We start from the raw sequence: 25,619 nt of genomic DNA, 5'->3' as shown, positions 1-25,619 counted from the left end.
TTTTCGTTTCTTGAACAAATCATTTTACTTGTTAGTTCTAAGCTACTTTTTTTAACTGTCTGGTAATAAATGTCAATTAAAAGTGTGCGATCTGCAGTTAGATTAAGTTTACATCTTAAACAATATGCTATGCATTGCTTTTTTTCTGAAGCCCTTCAGCAATCCCATTTATTGAAAAACATGGGCCATAACAGGCAGCCATCCGACAGCAGTGTGGATAGATTCATGGCGAAAGAAGAAGCAGTAGAATCTGGTGATAATGAAAATAAGGTAAGGCACATTCTTACACTCAATTTGGGTTTTTAAGTTAGGTGTTGCTTAAACTTTCAAAACAAGCATACATGAAATAGGACTAATAGAATTCTGCATTATAAGCAGATAATTTGGTAATATGTACATATAATAGTAGATATGCTTCACAGTATGTCCTAGCTTTAAAAAAAAAGTGCATTCCATTCACCAACATTCTAACTTGTAATTAAACTTCTTAGATCACATAAACACACATACATTCCTATCTTGAAAACTTACACATATAAAAGACAGTATACTATTAGCAAATATAAATAGACAAGTCATGCTATTCAGGATGTCAGAATTGCAGAGAGAAGGAACCAACTCCCCTTTGCTCTGTGCATAAAGGTTAGCAGAGGCACATGTAATGAATTTTTGATCCGCTGCTCAAATATCATTGAGTTGACCACCGACTGCGATGAACAAATACAACAAAGAACTTCCAAGGAATTCAAGGTGAATACAATGAGTTTTATATGAAAAAAATCATGTTTTAATCCCCAATACTGAAAAGGTAAGCCAGATTCTCCGTGGTAGTTTGTTTAAGATAATGAGACAAATTTGGCAACTTCCAGAAGGATGTTACTCTTGAGCTGGGTTTAGCACCATATTATGTTTCTAGAAAATGTAACTTTGTAGCTGAAGGAGCCTCATTGACCATCTTTTGTCAAACAGCAAGTGTAGATAAATAACCGTCTACCAGAACGGTCATATTATGGTTTTCTAGTAAAATTAAAATTCTCGTGCTGGTGGTGACATCTTTTCAAAATATTTGGTTTTAGAGCATTTTCACGGAAGATGTATTTAATGTGCCTCTCTGATTTATTACCAGGGATCCTAGTTTTCTGTGATTTAAAAAAAAAAAAAAAAAAAAAGGGGTGGGAGGTTTCCTGTGTTTAAAGTTCAGCATTTCATTTTAGTTTCCCTAGCCACAGTATACATTATTAACACAATGTTTTATTGATATTTACAACTTTTAAGTTGACAGTCCCTGCCCCACCCATTCTCCTAATTATCTGAATTTTTGATTATCCGATCTGGCCCCAGTTCCAATTAGATCAGATCCGCAGGGTTCCACTGTATGTTTTTATTTTTTCAAAAATGTGAAAACTAAAGCTGCTTCTTCTGGAATCCACATAGAGACCATATCTAGATGTGGGTGAGCACGCACACTATGCACTGGAGCCAGAACTGTTTGTAGTAATGTCCATTGACCTGCATATGCATCGTGTGTTGGCCGCACGGTGCATTTGAGACTTTAAGAGGCTGTGTGGATTGATTCCGCTACAGATCCATCTTACCCCACCACATGGCCAGAGTTGGAACTCCCTGTTCCTCAGTGCTCGTAATTTGGTGAGAGAACTCTTTGTCCATTCCTACTATTGTACAGAATTTTATAGTTTTTCTAGTTGTCCATGGTGTGACAAAGCTCTTCCTCTACCTCAGTGGGTCCAGTGCTTCCTTCTATCGGTAGGTCAGGGAACTGCTTCACCCCTTAGTGTTCTTCCACCCTCTAGTTGAGGGGGAGGGTAATACAGCCTCTCTAAGATGGCTGCTCCTTGCTGGGTCCCAGTCCTGTCTCTTGTTCTCACAGGCCCTTGCTTTTTCGCTGGGACTCTTGCCCCCTCAAGTGAATGGCTGGTAGGGGTTGGGTCCCACTTTTGTCTCCGGGCCCCAACCCAGGAACCCTACAAATAGCATCCTCGTGCTGTGGCTTCAGGAAAACTGCTAGCTTCCCTGGGTTACTTCCCCATGCCCCTTGACTTAATGTCTGGACCCTGCTCAGACAGGAGCCCTTCCTGGCTTCTTTGCCAGGGAAGGCTCTTGACCTTTGACAGCCCCACTGGGCATGGTAGTGCCGAACCAAATGTCCAGTTCTATCTTCCCCTTCTAGCAGGGTCTTTTCCCACAGGCCTTCAGGCCTGAGAAAGGTTCTTAGCCCTCTTCGGGCAGGGTTTTTCCCTCCCCCAGTCTTTGTACCTGCAGGGTTCTCTTCTGCCAGCATTCTGCTCCTTCTCCTAAACCTTCCTGGTTTCTGACAGTGTCTTGCCTGCTCACACACTCTGGTGGCGTGCCTCACTTTCACAACTCCAGCCACACCCTTTCTCCGGAGGAGAGACTTTTAACAAATCCTGTGTGGCCTTGATTGGCTCCAGGTGTGTTAGTTAACCTGGAGTAACCCCTGCTCAGCTACCAGGGGAAAAGGGACTTGCTGAGCCTGGGGCTGATACATTGGCCTTCTAGCACTCTCCGGTAGCTATCTAGTCTGACCCTCTCATAATAGTTATGTGATTAGGTGTGCTCTCCTGATGGTCTTTGTTCCTGCTGGTTGACATTTCTCCCTACTCCTTCTGGGGACTGTGCCCCAGCAGGCTGACTTCAAGAATTGTGCTTTGTGCCAGCACTTCCTCTCTGAGAGTGGTGAACACCACTGTTGCCTCTACTGCCTCGGCAGAGCTCACATCATCGCCCACTGCTCCTTCTGCAGCTCTTTCCTGCCTTGCGCTTGGGAAGCAAGAGAACTCTGCCTCTGCAAGTATGTTATGGATGAGGCCACGTGCCCACATACGCAATCGGACCTGGCGAATGATCCAGAGCAGCACTTGTTACTGCTGGTGAGCGCGCTTCACTCCCTCCCGCCTCCCCGGCAGATCGTTCCTGTGCACTGGTGTCTGAGGTGCCAATGCAGAAGCACCGTGTCCGTAAGAAGCCCAATGGGGACTGCCATAAAGCGCAGCGTTCTCTCCCCATGTCGGGCAAGAATTTGCATGTGGATTTGGACGCTCTCCCTCCCAAGCAGTACTGCATGGAACATAAGTCGCACCACCGCGAGCCCTCTGCCTCGCCTCCAGCCAGATCCGCCTCCTGCTCCCTGAGTGGCACACTGTTCCACTGTGCCTTACCACCAGTACCAATGGCCTCATCCCTGCCGCACCAGTCCTTGGAGTCTGAGGCCTGGTCTACACGGCTGGTGAAATTTGGCGGCAATCGACGGGTGATATAGTATACGTAGCTTGCGTGTCTCCTGTCAACTTCATAACTTCTGATCACTATGCCATCACCACTACGCTGCGCCGACTGGAAATGCCCTCCAGTTGATGCAGCGTTACTCTTTTTGCAGGGGTGGATTAACACGGTCGACTTCCTGATCGATTGAGTGGGTCTCCACTTCCGCTCAATCGATCCTGCTGAATTGATCGGGCGATGCGGACCATGCTGCCATTTTGCACATACCCTCAGTGGGCATCTGATCTAGATCTCTCTTTCTCCTGTGCACATCCGCACCATGCCTCTCTCCGTCTGTGATGAACCTCAAGGCGATCTGGTGCCACTGGCACTGCTGGTACCACTGGTCTCCACCGGTCTTTGTCTCTGGACAAAGCCCTCATTTGGTCCACTCTCTCTCCTCTGGAAGACCAGGGACAGTACCAGGACTTGCTTCACCATGTGGCACCGGCCCTCAAACTCCTGGTGGAAGAAGTCCAGGATGCACAATACCAGTTCCTGGATGTTTTCCAACAGTCAGGGCCCTCTCGGACCGCCCTCCTTATCCACGAGGCCATTCTCCAACTGACCCAGGTGGTCTGGCATTCCCCAGCTTTCTGTGCCCCCAACCCAAAGCGTGCTGAACGCCGCTATTTCGTCCTGTCTGAGGATACAGACTTCCTGTTCACCCATCACCCTCCCCGCTTGCTTGTAGTCCACACGGCAACCGAGTGTGCCCAGCAGCCAGTCCTCCAGGCCACTCCTCCAGACCGGACAGCGAAGAAGGTTTACTCTTCTGGGGCACAAGGTTTACTCTTTTGTGGACCTCCAGTTCCATAACACCAATTATCAGGCCATCTTGCTGAAATATGATTTCCTCTCCTACTCCAAGTTGGTGGAGTTCCAGCCCTTCCTTCTTGCGGACGATCAACTGGAATTCCAGGTGTTGCTTGTTGAGGGGAAGCTTGTCACTAAGGAGGCCCTTCAAGCTGTGGTTGACGCCGCTGACATTGCATCCCACACTGTACAGTCCGATGTTGCACTCGGCTGTGATTCCTGGCTCTAATCATCTGGCTTCCCTAAGGAGGTCCAGGCCACGCTGGAGGACCTCCCCTTTGACAATCACAAGCTCTTCAGCAGCAAGATGTACAAATCCCTCCACTCTCAAGGATTCCTGTGCTGCCCTGTGGTTGCTTGGCATCTATACCATGGCTCTTACGTGCTGGTGGTAGAGATCATCTCTGCACCCTCACCTCCGAGCCACCTATCAACCCTACTTCGGATGCCTGCAGGAGCCCTCTCGCCATCACCTGTGTAGTCAGTGATCTCACTATTTCTCCACTTCCACTTTTGCCACCTTAGCCCCACTGCATTGTCCCTCCAAATAGCTATTCTAACCTCCTCCTTGAGACCTGCAAACCACCACCTGCCTCTCCCATGGTGCCTTAGATTATCTTCAGGGGCTGCCTTTCTCTCTTCGCATACGACTGGGGCAAAATCATCACCGATTGACGTCATCTGTCAGGGGTTCTTGACAGAGTTCCTCTCGTTCCCCCTCGTCGCCTTCCCTTTGTTGGCTGTGGGGTCCATCCTACCACAATGATCTTCACAAGGAAGCGCGAACTCTGCTCTGGAAGGGCGCCACGGAATTTGTCTGGGCCTCCAGGCACTGAATAAATGTATATGCAAATTCCGATTCTAGATGGTCATGCTTCCTCTCATTTTCCTATACCTCCCCACCACAGGGCTTGGTTTGTGGCTCTCGTTATGAAGAATACCTACTTCCATGTTGACATCCAACAGGCACATTGGAAGTTCCTTCATTTCACAATGGGGCACTCCCACTATAAGATCCTCCCCTTTGGTATCACCACTGCTTTGAACATGTTCACAAAGGTCTTTGCTGTTGTTGCAGCCTAACTGCGTCGCCTCTGCAACATCGTGTTTCCTTGACGACTGGATCCTCATCCTGTTGCACGCCTCTCTCCTCTCCACTGTCCAGACCCTCTGCACTCTCTTCCCCAGCCTGGGTATTGGCACAACAAGGACAAGTCCATTCTTGTCCCCACACGTACGCTCACATTGATTGGGGCGTGCCTGGACTCTCTCATGGGCCGCGCTTTTCTCCCGATGGACCATTTTGCAATCCTCACCTCCCTCATCCTACAGCTCCAATACAATCCATGTACATAACTCCGCCACTGCCGTTCCCTCTTGGGACACATGGCGGCCTGCACCTCTGTCACTCCTCATGCTCTCCTGCATATGTGCTGCCTCCAACTGTGGCTCAGGTTGGTCTATTACAAGTTGCAGATGAACCACTTGGGCAAGCCAGTTCTGCTTCCCTCCTCCGTCCTGACTTCCCTCATGCAGTGGACTGACCCGTCCAAGGTCTTGGCCAGCTTCCCATTTGTTCCCCCCACTCCCTACACTACTCTCACCATGGATGCTTCCCTTGTTGGGTAGGGCACTCATCTGGAGGGCCTTACGGATCAGGGCCTCTGGGAACCAAGTGAATGCACAATAACATACTGGAGTTGCGGGGCTGGCCTGTTGGGCATTCCTGCCTCTCATCAGGTCCCGCCGCATTCAACTGCTGTCCGATAACATGACAGCAGTTGTGTATATCAACAAGCAGAGTGGCGCCTGGTCCCCCTCCCCCTGCTCGGAGGCAGTCCTCCTCTGGAACTGGTCCTCAGGCACGGGGTCACTCTGCATGCTGGGCACCAGCAAGTCTTTGGCAGACACCCTCAGCGGGTCCTTCTATGTGAATCACAAGTGGGAGCTGCACAACTCCATGCTCCGCTCGGTCTTTCGTCAGTGGGGCATGCCGCGCTGGGACCTCTTTGTTGTTTGCAGCAATCACGAACTTTCCCCTTTTCTGCTCCAGAGGAGCCCTCGAGCTGAGCTCACTTCTCCCCTTGATCTCAAACCTCCGCTATACCTTCCCACCCATTTCCCTGCTTCCGCAAGTCCTGTGCAAGGTGCAGTGGAATTGCGTGACACTTATTCTGATAGCCCCCTCCTGGCCTCGCCAGTACTGGTTCACCGATTTCCACCTCTCCGCTTGCCCCCAATCCACCTTCCCACCCACCCGGATCTCCTTACACAGGTGAACGGCCGTCTGAGGCACCCCAACCTGGGACTGCTTCACCTGGTATTTGGATGGGGCTTGCATGTAGACAAGGAGTGCTCCACCCCAGTGCACGACATCCTCACATACAGAAGACAACCATCTACTAGAGCCTGCTACCAAGCTGAAGGGTGATGCTTCACCACCCTGGACTCCATCTCCATTCCCATCCTCCTGGACTATCTTCTCCACCTCCTGCTGTCGGGACTCTCACACTCCTCTGTCTGCATCCACCTAGCAGTGCTCAGTGCTTTTCTTCCTCCTGTGGATGGTTCTTCCGTCTTCACTCATCTGACCACCTTCCGCTTCCTTTGTGGCAGCACCAACGCCTTTTCATCAATACGGAAGCCTACCCCCTCCTGGGAGTTGAATCTCATCCTCTCTGCCCTCACTAAGCCACCCTTTTAGCCCCTCACGACCTGCTCTCTCCCACTTCTTCATGAAGGTGATCTTTTTGGTGGCTATCACCTTAGCAAGAAGGGTTAGTGAGTTGGCAGTCATGGTGGCTGACCCATGCGACTTCACCCTAAATTTCTCCCTAAGGTGGCCTCTCCATTCCACCTGAACCGATGCGTACACCTTCTGATCTTCTACCCAAAACTGCATGTCTTCCCCAGGGTGCTAACGTTGTAGTCTCTCAATGTCTGCTGTGCGCTGGCCTTTTATCTCCAGTGCACCTGTGCCTTCTGTGCCTCACCCCACCTTTTCCTTGCCACTGTAGAGTGCTGCTGGGGCCATGTCCTTTTCTTGCAACACCTCTCTAAATGGATCGTCCATTGTAATGCAGAATGCTACTCTCTCTCACATTCCTCCGCCCCAGGTGTCATAGCATACTCCATGTGGGTGCATGCTGCCACATTGACCTTCCTCGTGGACGTCCTGTGACAGGACAGTTATAGGACAGTCATGTGGTCCTCTGTCCACACCTTTTCCACTCATGGTACCATCACCCCGGTGATGGTGGCAGATGCAGCAGTTGACTGTAACATCCTACAGATGGTGATTTCTTGCGAGTTCTCACACCCACCCACATACTGAGTACTGCCCACTACTTTCCCATGGGATCCATATAGGGACCATCGCTTGAAGAAGGGGAGGTTACTTACTGTAACTGGAGGTTTTTTGAGATGTATGGTCCACCCCCCATACTGTGGACGTCGTCATTTTAGGATAAGAAGGGCCTGGAGCAGTGTTGACCCGCATAGCCCTTTAAAGCCTTGGATGCAACATGTGGCTGATGCATGTGCAGGTCAATGGATACTACTAGAAACAGTTCGAACTCCAGTGTATAGCACGCATACACACCCAGGACTGGAATACAAATAGGGACCAAACGTCTCGAAGAACCTCCAATTACATTAAGTAATCTCCTCTTCTCTATAAAAAGACAAATTCTATGTTTTTCCTCAGCAAATGGATTTCTAGGATCCCTGTTTTATTACTTAGTGTTTCGAAATTATTCCCTTTTATGACTTTTTAATTTAAACTTAATTTTAATAACATATGTAAGACCTGTGATTTGTTTTTTGTAACAGCCTTCCAGAATAAAGGGAGATATAGGTCACTACACAGATGGAAGTTCTGCTCCTCTGGTTCATTGTGTTCGTCTCCTATCTGCTTCTTTTCTGCTTACTGGGGAGAAAGGTGGTAAGTTGCTGTCAAAAACGGTGATGGTTGGTTGTTGTCTGCCTCAATATATAAAAAGAAGTGTGATCACTTAACTGTCTCTAGTTGTTTGACAGCTCTTCATTCATTGTGACTGAGCTTGTTGTTTTTTCCTAACAGGCCTTTAAACAACAGCTTTCAAAGGACTTGTAGCATAGGTCGTAATAGCTGAACCTAATTTTGACTTGCTTGTTCCTGGTGAAATTATTATATTACTGTAGACTTGTTTGTCAAATGTAAAATTATTAAAAAAAAGTGTTTTCACGAATCTTTTGAAATGATAAAATAACCAGTTAATTTTTTTAACTCCTTCTTATGACCTGTGATGGAGAACTGGCACATCATGTGATGTCAGCAGCTCCTCCTTTTTACCAGTGGCTTACATGGGTGTCTAGGTTTTCTATAGCATAAGTAAGCCTGGGACACCAGTAAAAGCAACTAGAAACAAAGAGGTGGAGCTTGCTTAGACTGCTGCTGCATAGGTAGAAAAAGTGGCTTTTTCTGCCTTGCACCAGAGCCACCAGCAAGACAAATTGCCTGCTACCAGTGAAGCCACCAGCAGGAAAGAGGGAAGGACTACTCTGAAGATCAGAGACACTAGCCAGGCAGTATGTCCATAGGAGAAAGTGGAGAAGAGACTGTGGTTGGATAGTATATCATATTTTCCTTTTTGTTTTTTCCACTTTTCTCTATTTTGTGTACTTATGTGGTCCTCCATTATCATATAGAATCTGAGTGTCACACAAACATTTTTATCTTCTTAACACCTTTTTGAGGTAAGGAAGTACTGTTCTTCCCATTTACAGATGAGAAACCTAGGTGCAGAGAGATTAAATTTGCTCAAAGTTATGCAGAGAATGGAAGAGGGGTCTCTGAAGTTCCAGGCTGGCACCTCAGCGCCCTTCACTTGTGCAGTTGACAGCATTTTGTGTATAGTTAGCTTGCCTGTTTTGTGTGACTGCAGTCATGCTGCAGTGTGGGGAAAAACATTTTAAAAAACATTAAATGTAATTTCCACAAAAATTGAAGTGGAAACTCAGGCAGATGTAATACCTGAAATTACTTGTAACTCATTTTTTAAAATGGATTGGGTTTTAAGTTGACATTGCTCATTTGAGATTATCATTTTCCTTTTAGCAAATATAGATATTTCTGTTTTGAAACATCTGTCTTGTGGTTCAAATCCTAGATAGCATCTTGTTGCACATCAGCATGCTTATATAATACCTAACTCTTACAATAATAATCATCAGTTGTTCTCTGGGATTGTTTGGTGTGAAGCTAGTAAGGGTGTAAGCCTATGGTGCTATAGCCCGTCACATGCTCATTGGCCATGTGGATCCTGCCCACGTGCAGTAAACTGCCATAATGCACTCTGCAGCAATAGGTCAAAGCACATTATAAGGCACTTTTAGGGTTTTGGAGTGTCTCTCTCTCGCCCAGTGACAAAGTATCCAAAGTGGAACAGTCATTGAGGGGGAGAGAATGACTCTAGTCTAGTGGTTAGGGCACCCACCAGGGATGCTGGAGAACCTGGGTCCAGTCCAGTTCTCCTGCTCCAATCTCTCGTTATTTATCCGCATCCCCTATTGACTAACTTAGGTGGGGAGCCACCTAGCATGTTCACTTTTGTGAATTGCAGTCTTAGGAGCCTCTCTCTTGCCATTCATTGTATAGGGATCCTGGGCATCTAACTCAGGCTTTGTGGATCGCATTGTTGTTTCTGTGATTTTTCTAGGAGCCCAAACCTTCTTTTGTGCATTCAAACTTAAGTGACTTGTCAAGGTCCCACAAGAAGTCTGTGGCAGATTAGGGAATTGAACCCAGGTCTCCCAAGTTCTAGACTGGTGTCCTAACCACTGGCCTATCTTTAGTGTTTAAATTAGTACCATAATTTGTGTTGAATAGTTGCTACCAAGACATCTCTGTTATAAAGGCTTGGTCTACACGTATCCTGGCGATTCGGCGGCAGTTGACAGGAGTTACGCAAAGAACTCCCGTCGGCTCCTGTGCTTCTCTTCTGCGAGCTGTCTTTACTGCACTGTGCGACTTGAGGAGGTGGTTTTAGTACGTCGACTTCTGGATCGACTGAGCAGGTCTTCACTGACCGCTCAGTCGATCCAGATAAGGAATGAAATTAAATTAAATGAAAGGAGAATATTCCCTGCCCACCATCCCTTCCAGTTTTGTTTCTTGCCATACAGCCATACTACTATCAGCTGTGTTCTCATTTCTTATAAGCTTAGTGGAATTGAGTCTGGAAGGGGAAGTCTTCAAGGAAAACCTAGGGTGCTGTAGGATATGGCGTTAGTTGATTATAGCAGCTTTTCTCTTAAGATATCAAAACACTTTTCAAGTAAACAACTAGTTTACCCATCTGTGATATTAGCATACTTACTTAACGCAAAAGAGTGATGAGAGAGGCTGAAGTGATTCACTCAAAGTCCGACACTGTTGTTGGCAAATCTAAGTACTATTCCCTAGGCTCCTGATTTCCATACCTGTGCACTTAAACAAAAAACAGACCTTCCTCCTATGGTCTACGTGGGAGGAACTGGTTCATGAGGGATACATGGGAGAGGTAAATAATGATGTCCCTCAGGGGTCTGTACTGGAACCAGTGTTGTAATGTTATACATATATACATAAATGAGCTGGGAAAAGGGGTAAACAGGAAGAAGTTGCTGTATAAATGATTCTTATGACTAGATGCAACTATTGGGTCTGCACTAATACCTTGTGAATAATATTTATGCAGGTTAAGTCATAACAGGATATTAATTTTGTGTGCTTTTGCTCTTTAACAATTGAACATGAAATTGTTTTTGAGTTATGTTCAACTGTTCTGTTTTTTCCCCCAGCTTTAGTTCCTGATAGGGATGTGAGAGTCAGTGTAAAAGCCTTGGCAGTAAGTTGTGTTGGAGCAGCTGTTGCCCTTCATCCTGAATCTTTCTTCAGCAAACTGTATAAGACACCTCTTGAAAACATGGGAGAAGAGTCTGGTATGTTGAAATTTACATTATAGCTCCCTAGTTTTTTTGTGAAACATTTTAACTTGTTGACTTTTGAATACATAATTGAAGTCTTGTCTACACTAAAGAACTGAACTGGTTTACACAGAGCTCACTCAGTTCATGTATACTAGCCATGTCACATCCGTTTAATTATTACTCTGTCTACACTAGTGCTGTCTTAAACAGTTTCAGTTACAATGACCACATTTCCCAACTCGGCTATGAGAAACAATGGACACCAGTAATTTGCAGCAGTACCAGTCCATGGTGGGACACTAGCAGAAGGATTAATTAAACCACTTCTATTTGTCTGCAGCCGTGCTGGCAATGAGCCTGTTAGTTTACCCAGTTTTTAAATATGCTAAAGGTAATCTGTTCTAATTGATTAGGCCCTTTCACAACTGTTTGGTGTGTCTGTGTGTGGAAGCAGGGTGTTCTACAAATGTTCTAGGGCTCTTAACTGGTTTTAATTTTTCTAAGTGTAGACCAAGCCTGAGGTCTTACACTGCAGGAATCCTGTTTTAGATCTCACCATTATTACAGCCAATGCAGAGTCATACATCTAGGAGCAAAGAATATAGATCATACTTAAAGAATGTGGCACTGTATCATGCAGAAATAGTGACTCTGCAAAGAAGTTAGGGATCTTGATTGTTAACGGCTAAAAATGAGCTCCCAGTAAGATTCAGTGGGTAAGAGGGCTGATGATATCTTTTGATGTATAAATGAGAATATCAGATAGCAATAATTAGACCATTACTTAAAATGCTATCTCTAGTTCTGGTACCTATGCTTTAAGAAAGGATGCTGAAAAATTAGAAAGGGTTCAGAAAAGAACTACAAGAATTATGAGATCTGGAGAATGTGCCTTATAGTTAAGGTTAATGTTTTGTCATGGTTATTTTTAGTAAAAGTCACGGACAGGTCACAGGCAAGACACAAAAATTCATGAAAGCCATGACCTGTCTGTGATTTTTACTAAAAATAACAGGACGGCACCTGGGAGCTGCCTCGGGGGAGGAGGAGGCGCAGCTGGGAGCTGGGGGTAGAGGAGCCTCGCAGCGGCTAGGGGATGGGGAGATCCAGACTGGGGTTCCCCATAGCAGCTGGGAGCTGCGTGGACCCCTACCATCAGCTGCTGCGGGTGGTGGGGACTCCAGAGCTCACAACCACCGTGGGCCCAGTGGCTGGAAGGTGAGGGTCCAGGCAGGGGGTCCCCGCCATGGCTTGGGGTTGCGGGATCCCGCCGCTGAGGCTGATTGCTCCAAGGACCCCTGGAACTCAGAGCTGCTGTGGACAGCAGAGGGATCCAGGAGCTCAGAGGTCTCTCCCACTGCCTATGGCTTGGAGCTGTGGGGCTGTTTCCTGTACTGCTGTGAGGCTCCATGGTCCCCCCGCTCCCCACCAGCAGTGGCTCTGAGCTGTGGGATCCCTGCTGCCTACCTGGGGCTCGGGGATGGAGATTCCCTCAGTCAGTGAGAGCTGCCCGTGCCCTGCAGCCCCCAGAAGCTGAAAAGACTAATTTCATGGAGGTCACGGAAGTCACGGATTCTGTGACTTATCCCTACTTATAGTGAAAGACTTAAACTCAATCTATGTAGTTTATCAAAGAGGAGTTGAAAGGTTAGGTGACTTGATCATAGTCTAAGTATCTGCCTGGGGAAAAGATTTCTGATGAAAATCTTGAAGCTGGGGGGACAATGGCAGAACTAGATCCAACGGCTGGAATTTGAGGCCACACAAATTCAGAAAATAGGATACAAATTTTTAACAGTGTAAGTAATCATTGGAATGACTAGGGATGTTGTGGATTCTGCTCCATGATAGGATGTCTTTCAAAAAGAGAGAGTCTAGCCAGCCAGAAGTCAGGGGTTTGATTCAGAAGGTGGGTGAAATTCTATGGCCTCTGTTATGCAGGAGGTCAGACTTAGGTGATCATAATGGTCCTTTCTGGTCTTAACACTAATTTAATAAACAGTGTGATTAAAAGCACTGAGGTATTTGTATTTTTTGAAAAGTTCATCTCCACTGTTCTGGGCATCTGGGCTACTCTCCTGTATCTGTAGCTCAAGGAGGCAGATCAGTGTTTTGATGCTGTATGATCTGGTCACACTGCCTTTGCTCTTGCTTATTAGCAGATTATCTGCCTCCACAGCATCAGACATTGATGGCTTATTTTGCTTTCCTCCCTTACACCTTCTATTTTAACTTTTCTGCCCAGTTTTTTTGGGTAGTGGTGAGCTATGTTCTCTATCTTCAGGATTCCTCCTCCTTCTTGGGTTGGTTAATATCTTAGGGGTTCAGTCCTCCCTGAGCATCTCCCTGCCCCTTACAGGCAGCGCAGACCAGAAGAAAGCATCAGGGCAAATCCAGGCAAGTCTCTATATGTGAGGTAGCCTTCCCAGGCTTGGCAGATAGAGTTGTGCTCAGCCTGCACCCAGCCTTCCACCCCAACTCCATTAGGTCCTGAGGCAATGAGTCAGACAGGCAGGAGCAGGGTCCCTTACCCACTGAAGCAGCTGTAACACCAACTGGGGAAAAATGGATCAGGATGGAACCTCAGTGCAGAGCAAGGAGGGGTTCCACAAGTGAGGAGGACCGTGACCACTTGATTCTGGGGATAAGTCCTAGAGGACCTCTGCAGAATAAAGAGAGGAAGCCTGTGGGGCCACAAATCCCCCTCCTCCCCAAGTCTTAAAGTGGATCCTGAGCACCCTGAGGAAAGAAGCTGGGCTTCTCAACGGCCCTCTCCTTCCCTCCAACCAGGAAGACTCTGACAACGAGTTCCTTCCCTCCCCAGTTCCAGGGAGAATGGGACCTAGTGTTACAGGATTCTGAGACTGACCAGTTCCAGGCCCTAAGGGAGGCAAGCGATAGAAGGCCTCACCAAAGCTGCAGCAGAGCTTCTATGCTCCCAAAGTGTGCAAAAAAAAAAAAAAAAAAAAAAAAAAAAAATTTGAAAAGCTAAAATGGGAAAGACAAATGACAAAAAATGCAGGAGATATGGGTCTTCCTTGTCCACTGAGGAAGGTGAGCTGTCTGACTCTGAAACATGAGTAGGCTCCTATGAGTAGGCCTCGGAGTGAATTTCTCCCTTCAAAATCCTTTCATGATGTTGCTGTATCCCTTCACTCCTCCTTTAAGGAAGTGATTAGAGATGAATGGAACAAGCCTGAAAAGCATATTAACAAGAGCAACTTCTGGCTCTGACATTCAGCAACCAAAGGGCTGTATTGCTGAGTCACCAAACATTGATGCTGCTCTCTTCAGGGATATGGTTATTCTCTCAGAAGGCGAGTTCTTCCCTGAGGAATTTATAGATAAAAAGATGGAGGCTGTTCTCAAAAGGGTTTTGAACCTCTCCTTCAGTGCTCTCCAAACATCCCTGGCCGCTACCTGCTTTGCAGGAGCATCTCTTTCCTTACTGGAAGATCTCAAAGCCCACCCTCAAGGACAAATATCACCCTGATTTTGGCTCCACTTTAAAGAGAGTCTTCTTAGCAACAGTGTTTATAGCTGATGCTTCAGTTGGTGCAATGAAGCTCTCAGCCAGAGCCATGGCTTTCAGCTCAGTAGCCCAGCTCTGCCTATGGCTTCGACATAGGAAGGTGAACATTCACTCTAAGCAGGTCCTATGCTTGGCTAAATTTACAGACTCCCTCCTTTCTGGAGAAAAGCTGGATAAGGTGGTGGCCTACAATGTACCAAAATCCAGTCTCTCCCTTCCCCACTAAGGGTCCTCAGGAAAGGATATCAGCCGGCCTTCAGAAAGAAGTGCTCCTTTTGCTCCATATCCTCACAGAGGTACCAGTGAAGGTACAATAGATTCCCCAAGAGAAAACCGTGGAACTGAGGTTCAGAGAGACTTCAGCCTCCCCCCCAAAACACTTTATAACAGAGAGCGTCTATGAGAGGGACAAAATTGGTGAGGGTAATATCTTTTATTGGACCAGCTTTTTCAGAGTTCTGTGGCTTGAAAGCTTGTCCCTTTCACTAACAGAAGCTGATTCAGTAAAAGATACTACTTTGCCTCTCCCATATTCTGGGAAATAGCATGGCGACGACATCATCACAAATTGCAGAGGCCTCTGTTCATAGCTAGGGGATTGGTTTTCATTGAACACAGACAAGTGGGTCAGGGAAATAGTGAGCCAGGGATACTTCTTTAAGATGAGGGCTCCGCCCCATCGAGTCACCCAGCACCAAGACCCTCTAAAACATATCAACTCCCATATCCAGAAGATAGGTAGGTGATAGCATTTTCTCAGAGGAAAGATTCTCTGGGTTCTACTCTATCTTCTTCATTGTACAGAAGTGGCTGGAAGGTAGCAGAGCCATACTTGAGTTCAAAAGGTTCAACAAGCAGATAAAGAAAACAAAGTTTCAGATAAAGACCCGGGCCTCTGTGGTATCATCCCTGTCCTAAGGGAAGTCTTGATTTCAGTAGATCTAGTGGATGCATATCTCCATGTCCCCAGCAGACAGTGCCACTGCAGACTTCTGACTTTTGCCTATTGCATGAAATTTTATTAGTATCAAACACTCCTGTTTGATCTCTCCTTGGCCCCAGGATTTTTACAAAGGTGGTGGTGATGATGATAGCCAGACTCAGGTCTCAGGGAACTCACCTGTATCTTTTCCTGGACAGCATCCTGATCAGAGCTACATTGCAGTCAAAAGTGCCCAGGGCCATGCCTCGGATGTTGAATCTCTGCAGTTTTTGCTGGATTTCTTTAATTTATGGTATCAGCAATAAACTAGTGTGCTTACTAAAGGGTTTTATAACTTTTCATTAAATCACAATGGCCTGAAACTTACAGATATGTTTTTTAAAAAAAGATTGAATATAAATAGTGTAGAAATTATGGCTTTCAGATTATTATCTTAAAAAATACAGGTTGGTACTTTATAGGTATCTTGCAGTGAGGTAGGGGATTTTTAACTAGCAGCTTTCCTTAAGTTTAAAGAACTGTTGCATTTGTGCAGTATTGGCTCCTTATAACATTTTTTACTTTTTTTTCTTTAAGTCCTATCTCAAAATAAGTGTTGAAGGCCTTAATCGAGTCAGGGCACCATTATACTGGGCACACAATGACAGTAAATGAATACCTGCTCCAAAGAGTTTGATTAGAATAGTCTCTGATCTTACAAATGCAGGCGTTACTGCAAGTGGCCCACTCAGCTGCTGCTTTGGGATCCTCACTGGAATTGATTTTTCAGAAAAATCTTTTCACCAAGAACCTGGCTTCTCTTGACGATGTCCCAGATTCCCTTCCTGAAGAGCACTTCACTGCCCAGAGCCATTTGAAAGCTTACTTTGCCTTAGTTAGGAAGGACCTCTTCAATTATTGTGAAGACCCTGTGATGCAGTCTGATTACCCAGAGCACCCAATTTATGGTATAAAATTACTCGAGTTCCCATCACATCTTGTTTTATGGTAACTTCATGTTATGGTGTCAAAACTGTCTTGATGCAAGTCCATGGGTAAACCTGATTACAACCCAGAAACTAGATCAAAATGTGCAATTGGATGTTGCAGAACTATTTTCTGCCAGTACAGCGTATTTACTAGTCTCCTGTTTAAGAATAAATAAAAAAAATAAACTGAAAATGTTAAACTTAACATAAGCCCAGGAAGAGCAGACAAGGAAAACCAGAGTGAAAGTGTTGCAGCACACACTATACAGTGTAGCTCATTTTCTTGCCATGATATTTTCAGTAAAACATTTGGAGACCATCTTTCAGGAATACTTTAAGTAGAGCTAGGCATGAAGTATTTATTTCCTAGCAAAAAATGTCAATGAAAATATTAAATTTTTCATTTTAGTCGAAAATATTTATACAAAATGTCACTTTCATTAAAAACCAACAACATGTTTCAGTTTTCAGAAAAGAAAAACAGAAATATTTCAGATTTTCAAACAATGGAAAACCAAATAACTTTCAGTTTTGACATTTTTATTTTTGATGAAAATCTGAATTTTTCTGTCAAAAATGGATTTTTCCCATGAAAACTGTTGTTTTGAAGGGAAAAGCTGTTTTGAATGGAAAATTTTGTCCAGTTCTAGCTTTAATCACTTAACTCTTGAAGATCCTTGTTACTGTTGGAATCTTGATTTTATTTTTTTGTGGCTTTTTGTGCTGGGTTGTTACAGTGGGATCAGATAGTAAATACAGTACTTGTTAAACTTAGTTTGTACTTGCAGGTCTAGTATGGAGCAAACTTTTATGTTAGGTTAGAAAGTTTACATGAAATTGAAAGATAAATGGGGGAAGAAATTAATGATTTAGTAAGCTGGTGTATATCATACTCACTACGAAGATTTAAAAGTAGTCCCTTTAAAGTTTGGTGGTTGTATTGTATGCAGCTATTATAGAATATTGTAGAATTGTACTCAGAGTTGGAGAAGATCTGTTGGATCCTGCAAGGGCAATATATTCATAGATTTAAAGGTTTGAAGGGCCCATTATGACCATTTAGTCTGACCTCCTGCGTAATGCAGAGCATAGAGCTTCACCAAGTAATACCTGTATCAAATCCAATAACTTCTGCTTGGACTAGATTATATATTTAGAAAAACACCCAGTCTTGATTTAAAGGTTCTCAGTCATGGAATGATAAGTTGTTACAGTGGTTTCCTAACCCATTACTTGTTCTCTACTATGTTAGATATTAATTGCACCAGAAGTATCATTCTGGAACTACTGTTTCATTGTGAATTTAGTGCAGGCCTGGATGATAGAAAATAGTAACATGTTTTCTGTTTTCTGTTTTTGATGAAGCTTTGTGCCTCATTTATTATAGCTGATTTACTGCAATCTATTTTACATTCATTGTAAGCAATGAAATGTCAGATAGATGACTTGTTAGGTCCTGGAACTAGTATTTTTAAAATAAACTGTAACTTATTTTCTCAGAAGAGCAGTATGTATCGGATATTTTGAACTATATTGATCATGGAGATCCTCAGATTAGAGGAGCTACAGCCATTCTCTGTGGAACCATTGTCTACTCCATTCTCAATAAATCACGTTTTGATGCTGAAAACTGGCTAGCAAATGTCAGAAGTTCAACAGGTAACAGTTGAGTTATTTTGGGGTTGTTTTGGTGCATGCAGTGAAAACTTTGCCTTTACTGTTTCATTTTTCTTTCTTTCAGGAAATCTCTTTTCTCTGGTAGACTGTATACCTCTCTTACAGAAAACTCTGAAAGATGAATCCTCAGTTACATGCAAACTGGCTTGTGCAGCTGTCAGGGTAAGCAAATTTTTATATTGTTTTTTGCTTGTGTTACAACAGATCCCTAATCATGGACCAGGACCCTAGTGTGCTAGGTGCTGTACAAAAACAGAACAAAAAGATGGTCCCAACCCCAAAGAACTTAGTCAGAGTATGAGACCAGAGACAACACATGGATATAGATGGATGGAAGAATACAAGCAAACGAGATAATTTTGATCAGAATGATTGGCAGTATTTATTAATGCACCCAATGTCCTAACCAGTCTCCAATTTTTTTGTAAGCATTATAGTCCAGGAGAATTTAGAAGATAATGTGAGTGCTTTAGATGTGTTCACTGGGAGCTGCTTCCGAGAATGAGGCACAGGATGAGAAAAAAAATGTAGTAAGTGGCGGTTGACGTGATTGATTGGTTGATGATAGGTGGGTGTTAACATTTTGATGGTAATTGAAAGATAGGTTGTGGCGAACATTGGAAGTAAAAACAAGCAATTTGTCTGATGCACTAGAAAAGGGGAAGCCAGTTTAAGGATTAAAAGAGATGGTTGATCTGGTTAAAGTGACAGGCCAGTAGAATGATCATTGCAGCAGCATTCTTAATGGATATAAGTGGCACCAGATGCATTTGTCAGAGTCAGTGAAAAGGACATTGCAGTAATTGAGATGCGAGATGATCAGAGCTGAGTTTTAGCTGTGTGGATGGATAGGACAAGTCCTGTCTTAGAGATGTTATGCAGAAAGAATTTGCAAGATTTAAACATAGCCTGGATATGGGGACCCAGAGAGAGAGAGAAGTCAGTTAAAGATGATGCCCAGGTTACTGGCCTGAGTGACAGGCAGGATCATGGTGTTGTCCACAGTGATCAAGAAAGGAGATGAGGGAAGCTTGTGGGGAAAGATTAAGAGCTCTATTTAAACAATGTTGAGCTTAAGTTGATGGCTAGACACCCGTGAGGTGATATCAGACACAAGCAGAAATGTTAGGTTAGTTGGACAAAAGGAGACGGGTCGGGAGTAGAGGTAGATTTCTAAGTTATCAGCATAGAGATGACAATTAAATTTGTGTTTGTCACTCTGATTGCCTAGAGATAAGGTATGAAGGGAGAAAAGGAGAAGACCAAGGACTCTATGGAACCTCCACAGGAAGTTGTAGAGGAGCGATGAGCAGTATCCTTTGAAGGATACACTGATGGAGCTATTAGAGAGGTAGAAGAATCAGGAGAGGGCAGAGTCACAGAGCCAAGAGAGGACAAGATTTCAACAAAAGGAGCATGGCTGCTTGTGTTGAAAGTGGCTGACAGATCAAGGGGGATGGTGTTGGAGTACTGGTTCTGAGCTTTGGCTAGGAAGTCATTAGACTTTGAGAGCAGTTTCATTGGAGCACAGGAAGCAGATTGGAGGGGGTTTTGGAGGTAATTGGAGGAGAGGCACTCTGGACAATGAAATGTAGTAGTTTAAATGTGTTGGAAAAGTTCACATTTTACTGAAGCTGGGCTCTTTACCCTGTAATCCATAATGATTTTTCATGTTTCTGAATAGAGTGGTTGCACTTGAAAAATCCATTCAAGTTTTTAGATATTTACTGGTTAAATTTAGGGAACGTTGCTCAAACTGTGGTGTAGAATCTTTTAAAAATATTTAACTTTCTTTGCAACCACTTTATATTCATGACTTTGGAAAATTTAGGGAGGTTTTGGGGTGTCTGTATGTGACTTTGGACACCTAAATTTGGTAGTCCTCAGTTAAGCATATTCTACCATTGTAACTCTCAGAGCACAGCTACATGAGAGTGTACAGCGGAGAAGGTGCATGGATGCAGCAGCCCCAGTGTAAGCTCTCTTCTGTAGCTGCTCTAAGCCAATGGGAGAGAGCTCTCCTGATGGCTTAAGTACTGCAGCCCTGTGAGCGGCAGTACCTATGTCCATATCAGCACTTATGTCACTCAAGGGTGATTTATTCACACTCCTGAACAACATAAGTTGTACTGACAATAAGCTAAAGTGTAGACAGAGACTCAGCCCCTTTCAGCATACGTAATTCAAAGCACATTACAAATATTCATTCTCAGAGAGAAGTATATTACTTTTGTAGACTGCTAAAGTGGAGCATAGAGGTTTAAGAATCCAGAAAGGTTAACTTACTTGCCAAGAACACATGGTGAGTCAGCGCAGAATTGGGGATAAAACCCAGAAGGATATGACTCAATCTCTTGCTTTGACATTTAAATTTACTACTCCCCTCTCCCCCAATAGGAGTCACTTCTCTAGGGAAGAGGTTTTTGAGCAGTAGTTGGCAGTAGGGGTGTCCCTCAAGCCCTATAGACTGTTGACTCTCTGATCCTGTCTCGCTGAGTCTCAAGGTCTCTTGCTGGAGTTTGGAGCCTTCAGGCTTTCCTAACAGCTCACTATGCTCAGTGCCTGAGCCCCTGCAAAGGTGTTCTGGAGTTTCTCTGCTTTGGCCCCTGCAATACTTGGTTTTAGGATGTGTAAGCATGAAGTTGTTGGTACAAGAAGATATTCTCTCTCAATCAGGAAAAAGTAGTATAATAATTAAAACCTTGTATCTTTTTACCTTTTTAGCATTGCATCATGAGCTTGTGCAGTAGCAGTTACAGTGAACTAGGTTTACAGTTAATCATCGACCTCCTTACTCTGAGGAATAGTTCCTATTGGCTAGTAAGGACAGAGCTCCTGGAAACTCTTGCTGAGATAGATTTCCGGTAAGTGTGCATATTTCAATAAGTTGTATTATAGCTGTGCATACAGTATCTTATATAGGAGACCTAGTTTGTGAATTGAAATTTGACTACAGTTCAAAAAATTAATTAACCTCTTGTAAAACATCCTCAAGACTGACTAGAAAGCTGCCATTGACATCAGTGTTTACAGGATTGGGCACATTAACAGCTTTCTGTGTTCTTTCAATCTGCTAGACTTTCTTCTATAGTCTTCAAAGGCTATGTTCAGACGGACGGCGGCAAAATCGCCGCCGCCAGATCGATCTTCCTTGATCGATGTCAGTGAGACCTGCTCAATCGATCAGGAAGTCAACTGAGTAAGTCCACCCCTCAAGTAGCGTAGCACTGAGCCGTCAGCGCAGTGAGAACAGCGCGCAGAAGGAAAGCAGAGCAGTTGACGTCAGTTACGCAAACTACTCTGCGTAGTTTGCGTAACTCCTGTCAACTGCCGCTGAATCACGTGGTAAGTGTGAACCAGCCCTAAGAAACTGTGAATGGATAGATATGGCCCAGTGTTCAACATCACTGGACTCTTGTGAAATCTATTGGGGTCACAGATGCAGTACACATTTTAAGCTCTTTGTTAGTTGTTCTCAACGATTTTTCACTTTTCACTTATTCCACCAAACTGTGTAGGTAAATAATACTGTAGTATACCCTTGCTTTTACATTCCCTTATTCGCCACAGAGATAGAAGTCTTTTGAGATAGAAGTCTTAATTTTAAAAATAAACTAATAAAAAATTGCCCTAGCCAGATCCTAGTTCAGCATGTCGGAAGCTTTAGGGGTTCTCAAACTGGGGGTTGGGACCTCTCAAGGGGTCGCAAAGTTATTATGGGGATGTGCATGCTGGGACTGTGCATGGCTGACAGCCCAGAGCCCTTCAGAGCTGGGTGTCTGGAGAGCAGCGGCTGCTGGCTGGGTGCTCTGAAGGCAGTGCCACACTCAACAGCAGCACAGAAGTAAGGGTGGCATGCCATGGGAGGTGAGGTGGCAAGGTATGGGGTAGGTCATCACTTTTTTGGGAGGGTCGTCACAGCCTGAAATATTTTCAAAGGGGGTCCCAGGAAAAAAAAAATTTGAGAACCTCTGTTTCGACCATTTCAATACATAGTTAATCTATTTCAAAAGACAAACATGCTTATTCTGACCTTTTTGCCTGAATAAGAAAAGTAAATTTTAATTCTTTTAAAAATTAATTACACTCTGTAATACTTAAGGAAAAAATCTTGTGACTTTAATGATGGTTAGTAATGTGGTCTGTCTTTGTCCATTTTACCTATTAAGGTTAGTCAGTTTTTTGGAAGGAAAAGCAGACAACTTGCACAGAGGTGTTCATCATTATACTGGGGTAAGAAACTTATCTTCTGTGTATTATATCAAAGCATTATGATGGGGGATTAGGGTGCTGATCCAGTAAAACATATTAGTATGTGCTTAATTTTAATCAGGTGCTTAAGACCTACTAAAACGAATGGGATTTACACATATGCTTTGCTGAATCATGGTCTAATTCTTAGGCCTTGGTGTAAAGTTGCTTTACTGTTGAAATACAGATTTTTATAGTATGACTAAAAAAAAGTTATAACATTTAGATTATTTCCCTATATAAATACATAGTTTTACTTCTACATCACTGAACAGTTATATTAGTAACATGTGTCTAAAAAGGAATTACCCTTTTATCTGCTGGCACTACAAACTGCATATTTAATGATCTGTAAAGTTGGTCAGAGCAATAAAAATGTGTTATGTTTCATCTTTGCTTATACTAACCTATTCCTATAGCTATTAAAACTTCAGGAGAGAGTGCTCAACAATGTTGTAATCTACCTCCTTGGTGATGAAGACCCCAGAGTGAGACACATAGCTGCATCTTCTTTGTTGAGGTAAAAGCTAAAACAAAGGATTTTAATAATATGCTAGCCTAATACTCCATGTGCCTGCAACTAAATAATACTTAGCACTTGCATAGCACACTACATTTTAATCCTTGTTAATATATATATATTCATTTTACTTGTGATGGAAGGAATACATTATTTCTGAATCACATATTGTTTTAAATTATTACACAGTCAGTCAGTGCTTTCCATTTTTCAAAGCATTGCATACATTTAATCTTCACAGTAACCTTTGAGATATCAGTGTAGTGAAGATAATATGAGGAAACTGTGAATCCACAAGGTTAAGTGATTTGTTCAATGATATGGAGAGAGTTGGTGGTAAAGTTTGGACTAGAGTTGAGGAACTGTACTGGTTTGCAATCTTGTGCTCATTCTCAAAGGCCAGACTGTCATAAATACTGTATTCATACATTTCAAAACTTTGTGGGTATTCAGTATGTTTGATACAGCCAATTTGTCGACATGCGTCTGTTTAGTTTGCTGACAAGGACTTTTTAATGGGTTTTTAAGAAAATCAGGCATAGCTGGCTTTGACTTCTTGGAGTGTTTTATTGCCATGTATAAAATTCTTGGCAAACTGTTTATTTTTCTGGTTCCCTAGACCTAGGATGCAACAATTAACTATCTTCCATGTTCACATCTGATTCAGTGGTATAAAACATAAGGTAGTGTCACAAAAGACTGTTCTTCTGCCTTCATCTTGAATGGAGGGAAAGTTGACAGACTAGTCGGTGACAGTGGAGAGGACAGGGATTGGGAAAGGATTGTTGTCAGAAGTTGAAGTGAGTGGTGGTATACAAGCCTGCGAAAGACTGATCCTCAAAATCCAGGGTGAACAGTCAATAAGTGGTATCCTGTCAGTGGGTTATCCTGTCACTAAACTATATATTTTACTGTTTTTAAATTCCATCTATGTTAACAAAAATGAATTATAACATCACACTATAATTTAGACAAGAAATCTGACTCAGCATTCAGTCTTCAGTGCACTTTAACTTTTCTAACGTGAAAAAATTAGTCAGTTGACTCTCCACACTATGCTCATGTGTCACTCTGAATTATTTGGAGTCAGCAGCTGAAGATCTTCTTGGCATGTGTTCTCACTCTGGCAGTGGGATCAGCCCTAGAGAGGGAAGGAGAGAAAATTGTTGTTCATTACTCAGTGGCAATCACCACTGCAGATGTTTTTGAATTACATTGTTTCCAGAGTGATTCTCTTGTAGTCCTGACTGGAACGCGAGTGGCCACAATAGGGGAATGTGAAGGTAAGGGTAAAATTGGAAAAGTGGGTGGTCTTCAAGTCTCCAGTAAGGATGTAAATGATTCCTTAGGTTTAAGTGTTTGAGGAGAAAGTGTGCGTTTGTGTTTACAGTAACAATTTTAAGGATCAACACAGATTTACACATACTTCACCCTAAATTGTACATCAGATCAGTTTTTGTGATATCTGTCTTTTAAAAAAGGGATTTGCTTCCTATTTTACTTGTTTTCTGCTTTATTTAAGGCTTGTTCCAAAGCTGTTTTATAATTGTGACCAAGGACAGGCTGACCCAGTAGTGGCAGTGGCAAGAGACCAAAGCAGTGTCTACCTGAAACTCCTAATGCATGAGACTCAGCCTCCATCTCACTTTGCCGTGAGCACTATCACCAGGTACAGTATTTGCAATATTGCATTTAACTTCTCAAATGCTGAAAAGAGATATTGGTCTTAGGCATCTAAATGAAGTGGCTTGGTTTTTTTTCAAAGGTGTGGAGCACCCATGCTCTGATTACTCAATCAGAGCTGCAAATCCTCCGCACTTTTAAAATCCATCTTTTTTTTTTTTATATAGGACCTTAAAAGTAGGCATCTAAACTTAAATTTTTTGTCCACTGCAGTGATGATTAAAAAAATCCTTGCCTTTGCTCCTAACCCATTAGGATTATTAAAAGTTAATACTAGACATTTAATTACCGTTCAGTCATTTGTGTTTGTTTGTTTGGACAGTGAAATTAGACCTGTCCGGTTAGTCAGTTGAACTTTTAGTTCTTCTTTGAGTGCTTGCTCATGTCCGTTCCACTGTAGGTGTGTGCACGACTCCGTGCATGGCTACCGGAACTTTTTTCCCCTTAGCAGATCCTGTAGGGCCAGCTCTGGCGCCCCCTGGAGTCCCACACACATGCCACGGTATATGAGATGCTGCCGGCCCTACGCCCCCTCAGTCCCTTCTTTCTGCCTGTGACGATTACTGGAACTGCCTGCACTTGCAAGCGCCTAATTCCCCGTGCTTTAAACTTTAAACAAGGATTTTTGTGTGTTAGTTAGATTAATAACTGTTGTAGTGATAGTCTAGCTCAGACTTTACTGGGAGCAGGTATGCTCTGGTGTCATGGCTTCCAGCCACGCGCTTTCGGCGGGAAGGCTTTCCTGCTAACTGACACTCACTGCCTGAAGTGTGGTGGGGGGAGCCCTTCGTGAGGGGAGAGAGGCTTTCAGACCTCTGGAAAATCCACCTGAAAGCCTGGCTCATGGAGCCCCTGAGCCGGCTCCGAGCCAACCCGCTTCGCTGTGGTATCCAGCGTGCCATCGGTGCAGAGGGCACCATCGGCGCCGACCCCACTTGACACCGTGAAGACGGAGTGTGGATACTCCTCCGCACCATC

General features: G+C 43.9%; 1 protein-coding gene across 5 annotated transcripts in view; it reads left to right on the top strand.

Annotated features, from left to right (window-relative positions):
- HTT (huntingtin) overlaps window positions 1-25,619 on the top strand; it is a 199,443-nt gene that overhangs the window by 44,494 nt on the left and 129,330 nt on the right. For all 5 annotated transcript variants that reach the window (XR_010921863.1, XR_010921864.1, XM_067558891.1 and 2 more), the window contains 9 exons: window positions 152-270; window positions 7,948-8,059; window positions 10,939-11,079; window positions 18,011-18,169; window positions 18,252-18,349; window positions 20,912-21,051; window positions 22,357-22,420; window positions 22,858-22,958; window positions 24,481-24,627. Coding sequence is in view for 3 of the 5 variants with exons in the window: in XM_067558891.1 (XP_067414992.1) it covers window positions 152-270; window positions 7,948-8,059; window positions 10,939-11,079; window positions 18,011-18,169; window positions 18,252-18,349; window positions 20,912-21,051; window positions 22,357-22,420; window positions 22,858-22,958; window positions 24,481-24,627 (1,081 nt within the window). In the remaining 2 variants the exon portion in view is untranslated. The remainder of the gene's footprint in view (window positions 1-151; window positions 271-7,947; window positions 8,060-10,938; window positions 11,080-18,010; window positions 18,170-18,251; window positions 18,350-20,911; window positions 21,052-22,356; window positions 22,421-22,857; window positions 22,959-24,480; window positions 24,628-25,619) is intronic.

This window comes from Emydura macquarii, unplaced genomic scaffold, assembly GCF_026122565.2.
Source record: "Emydura macquarii macquarii isolate MOO-44397 ecotype Brisbane River unplaced genomic scaffold, CSIRO-AGI_Emac_v2 contig_2199, whole genome shotgun sequence".
In the NCBI taxonomy this organism is placed as follows: domain Eukaryota; kingdom Metazoa; phylum Chordata; order Testudines; family Chelidae; genus Emydura; species Emydura macquarii.
The sequence above is the reverse complement of the archived record's forward strand: the minus strand, read 5'-3'. Positions and strand labels throughout refer to the sequence as shown.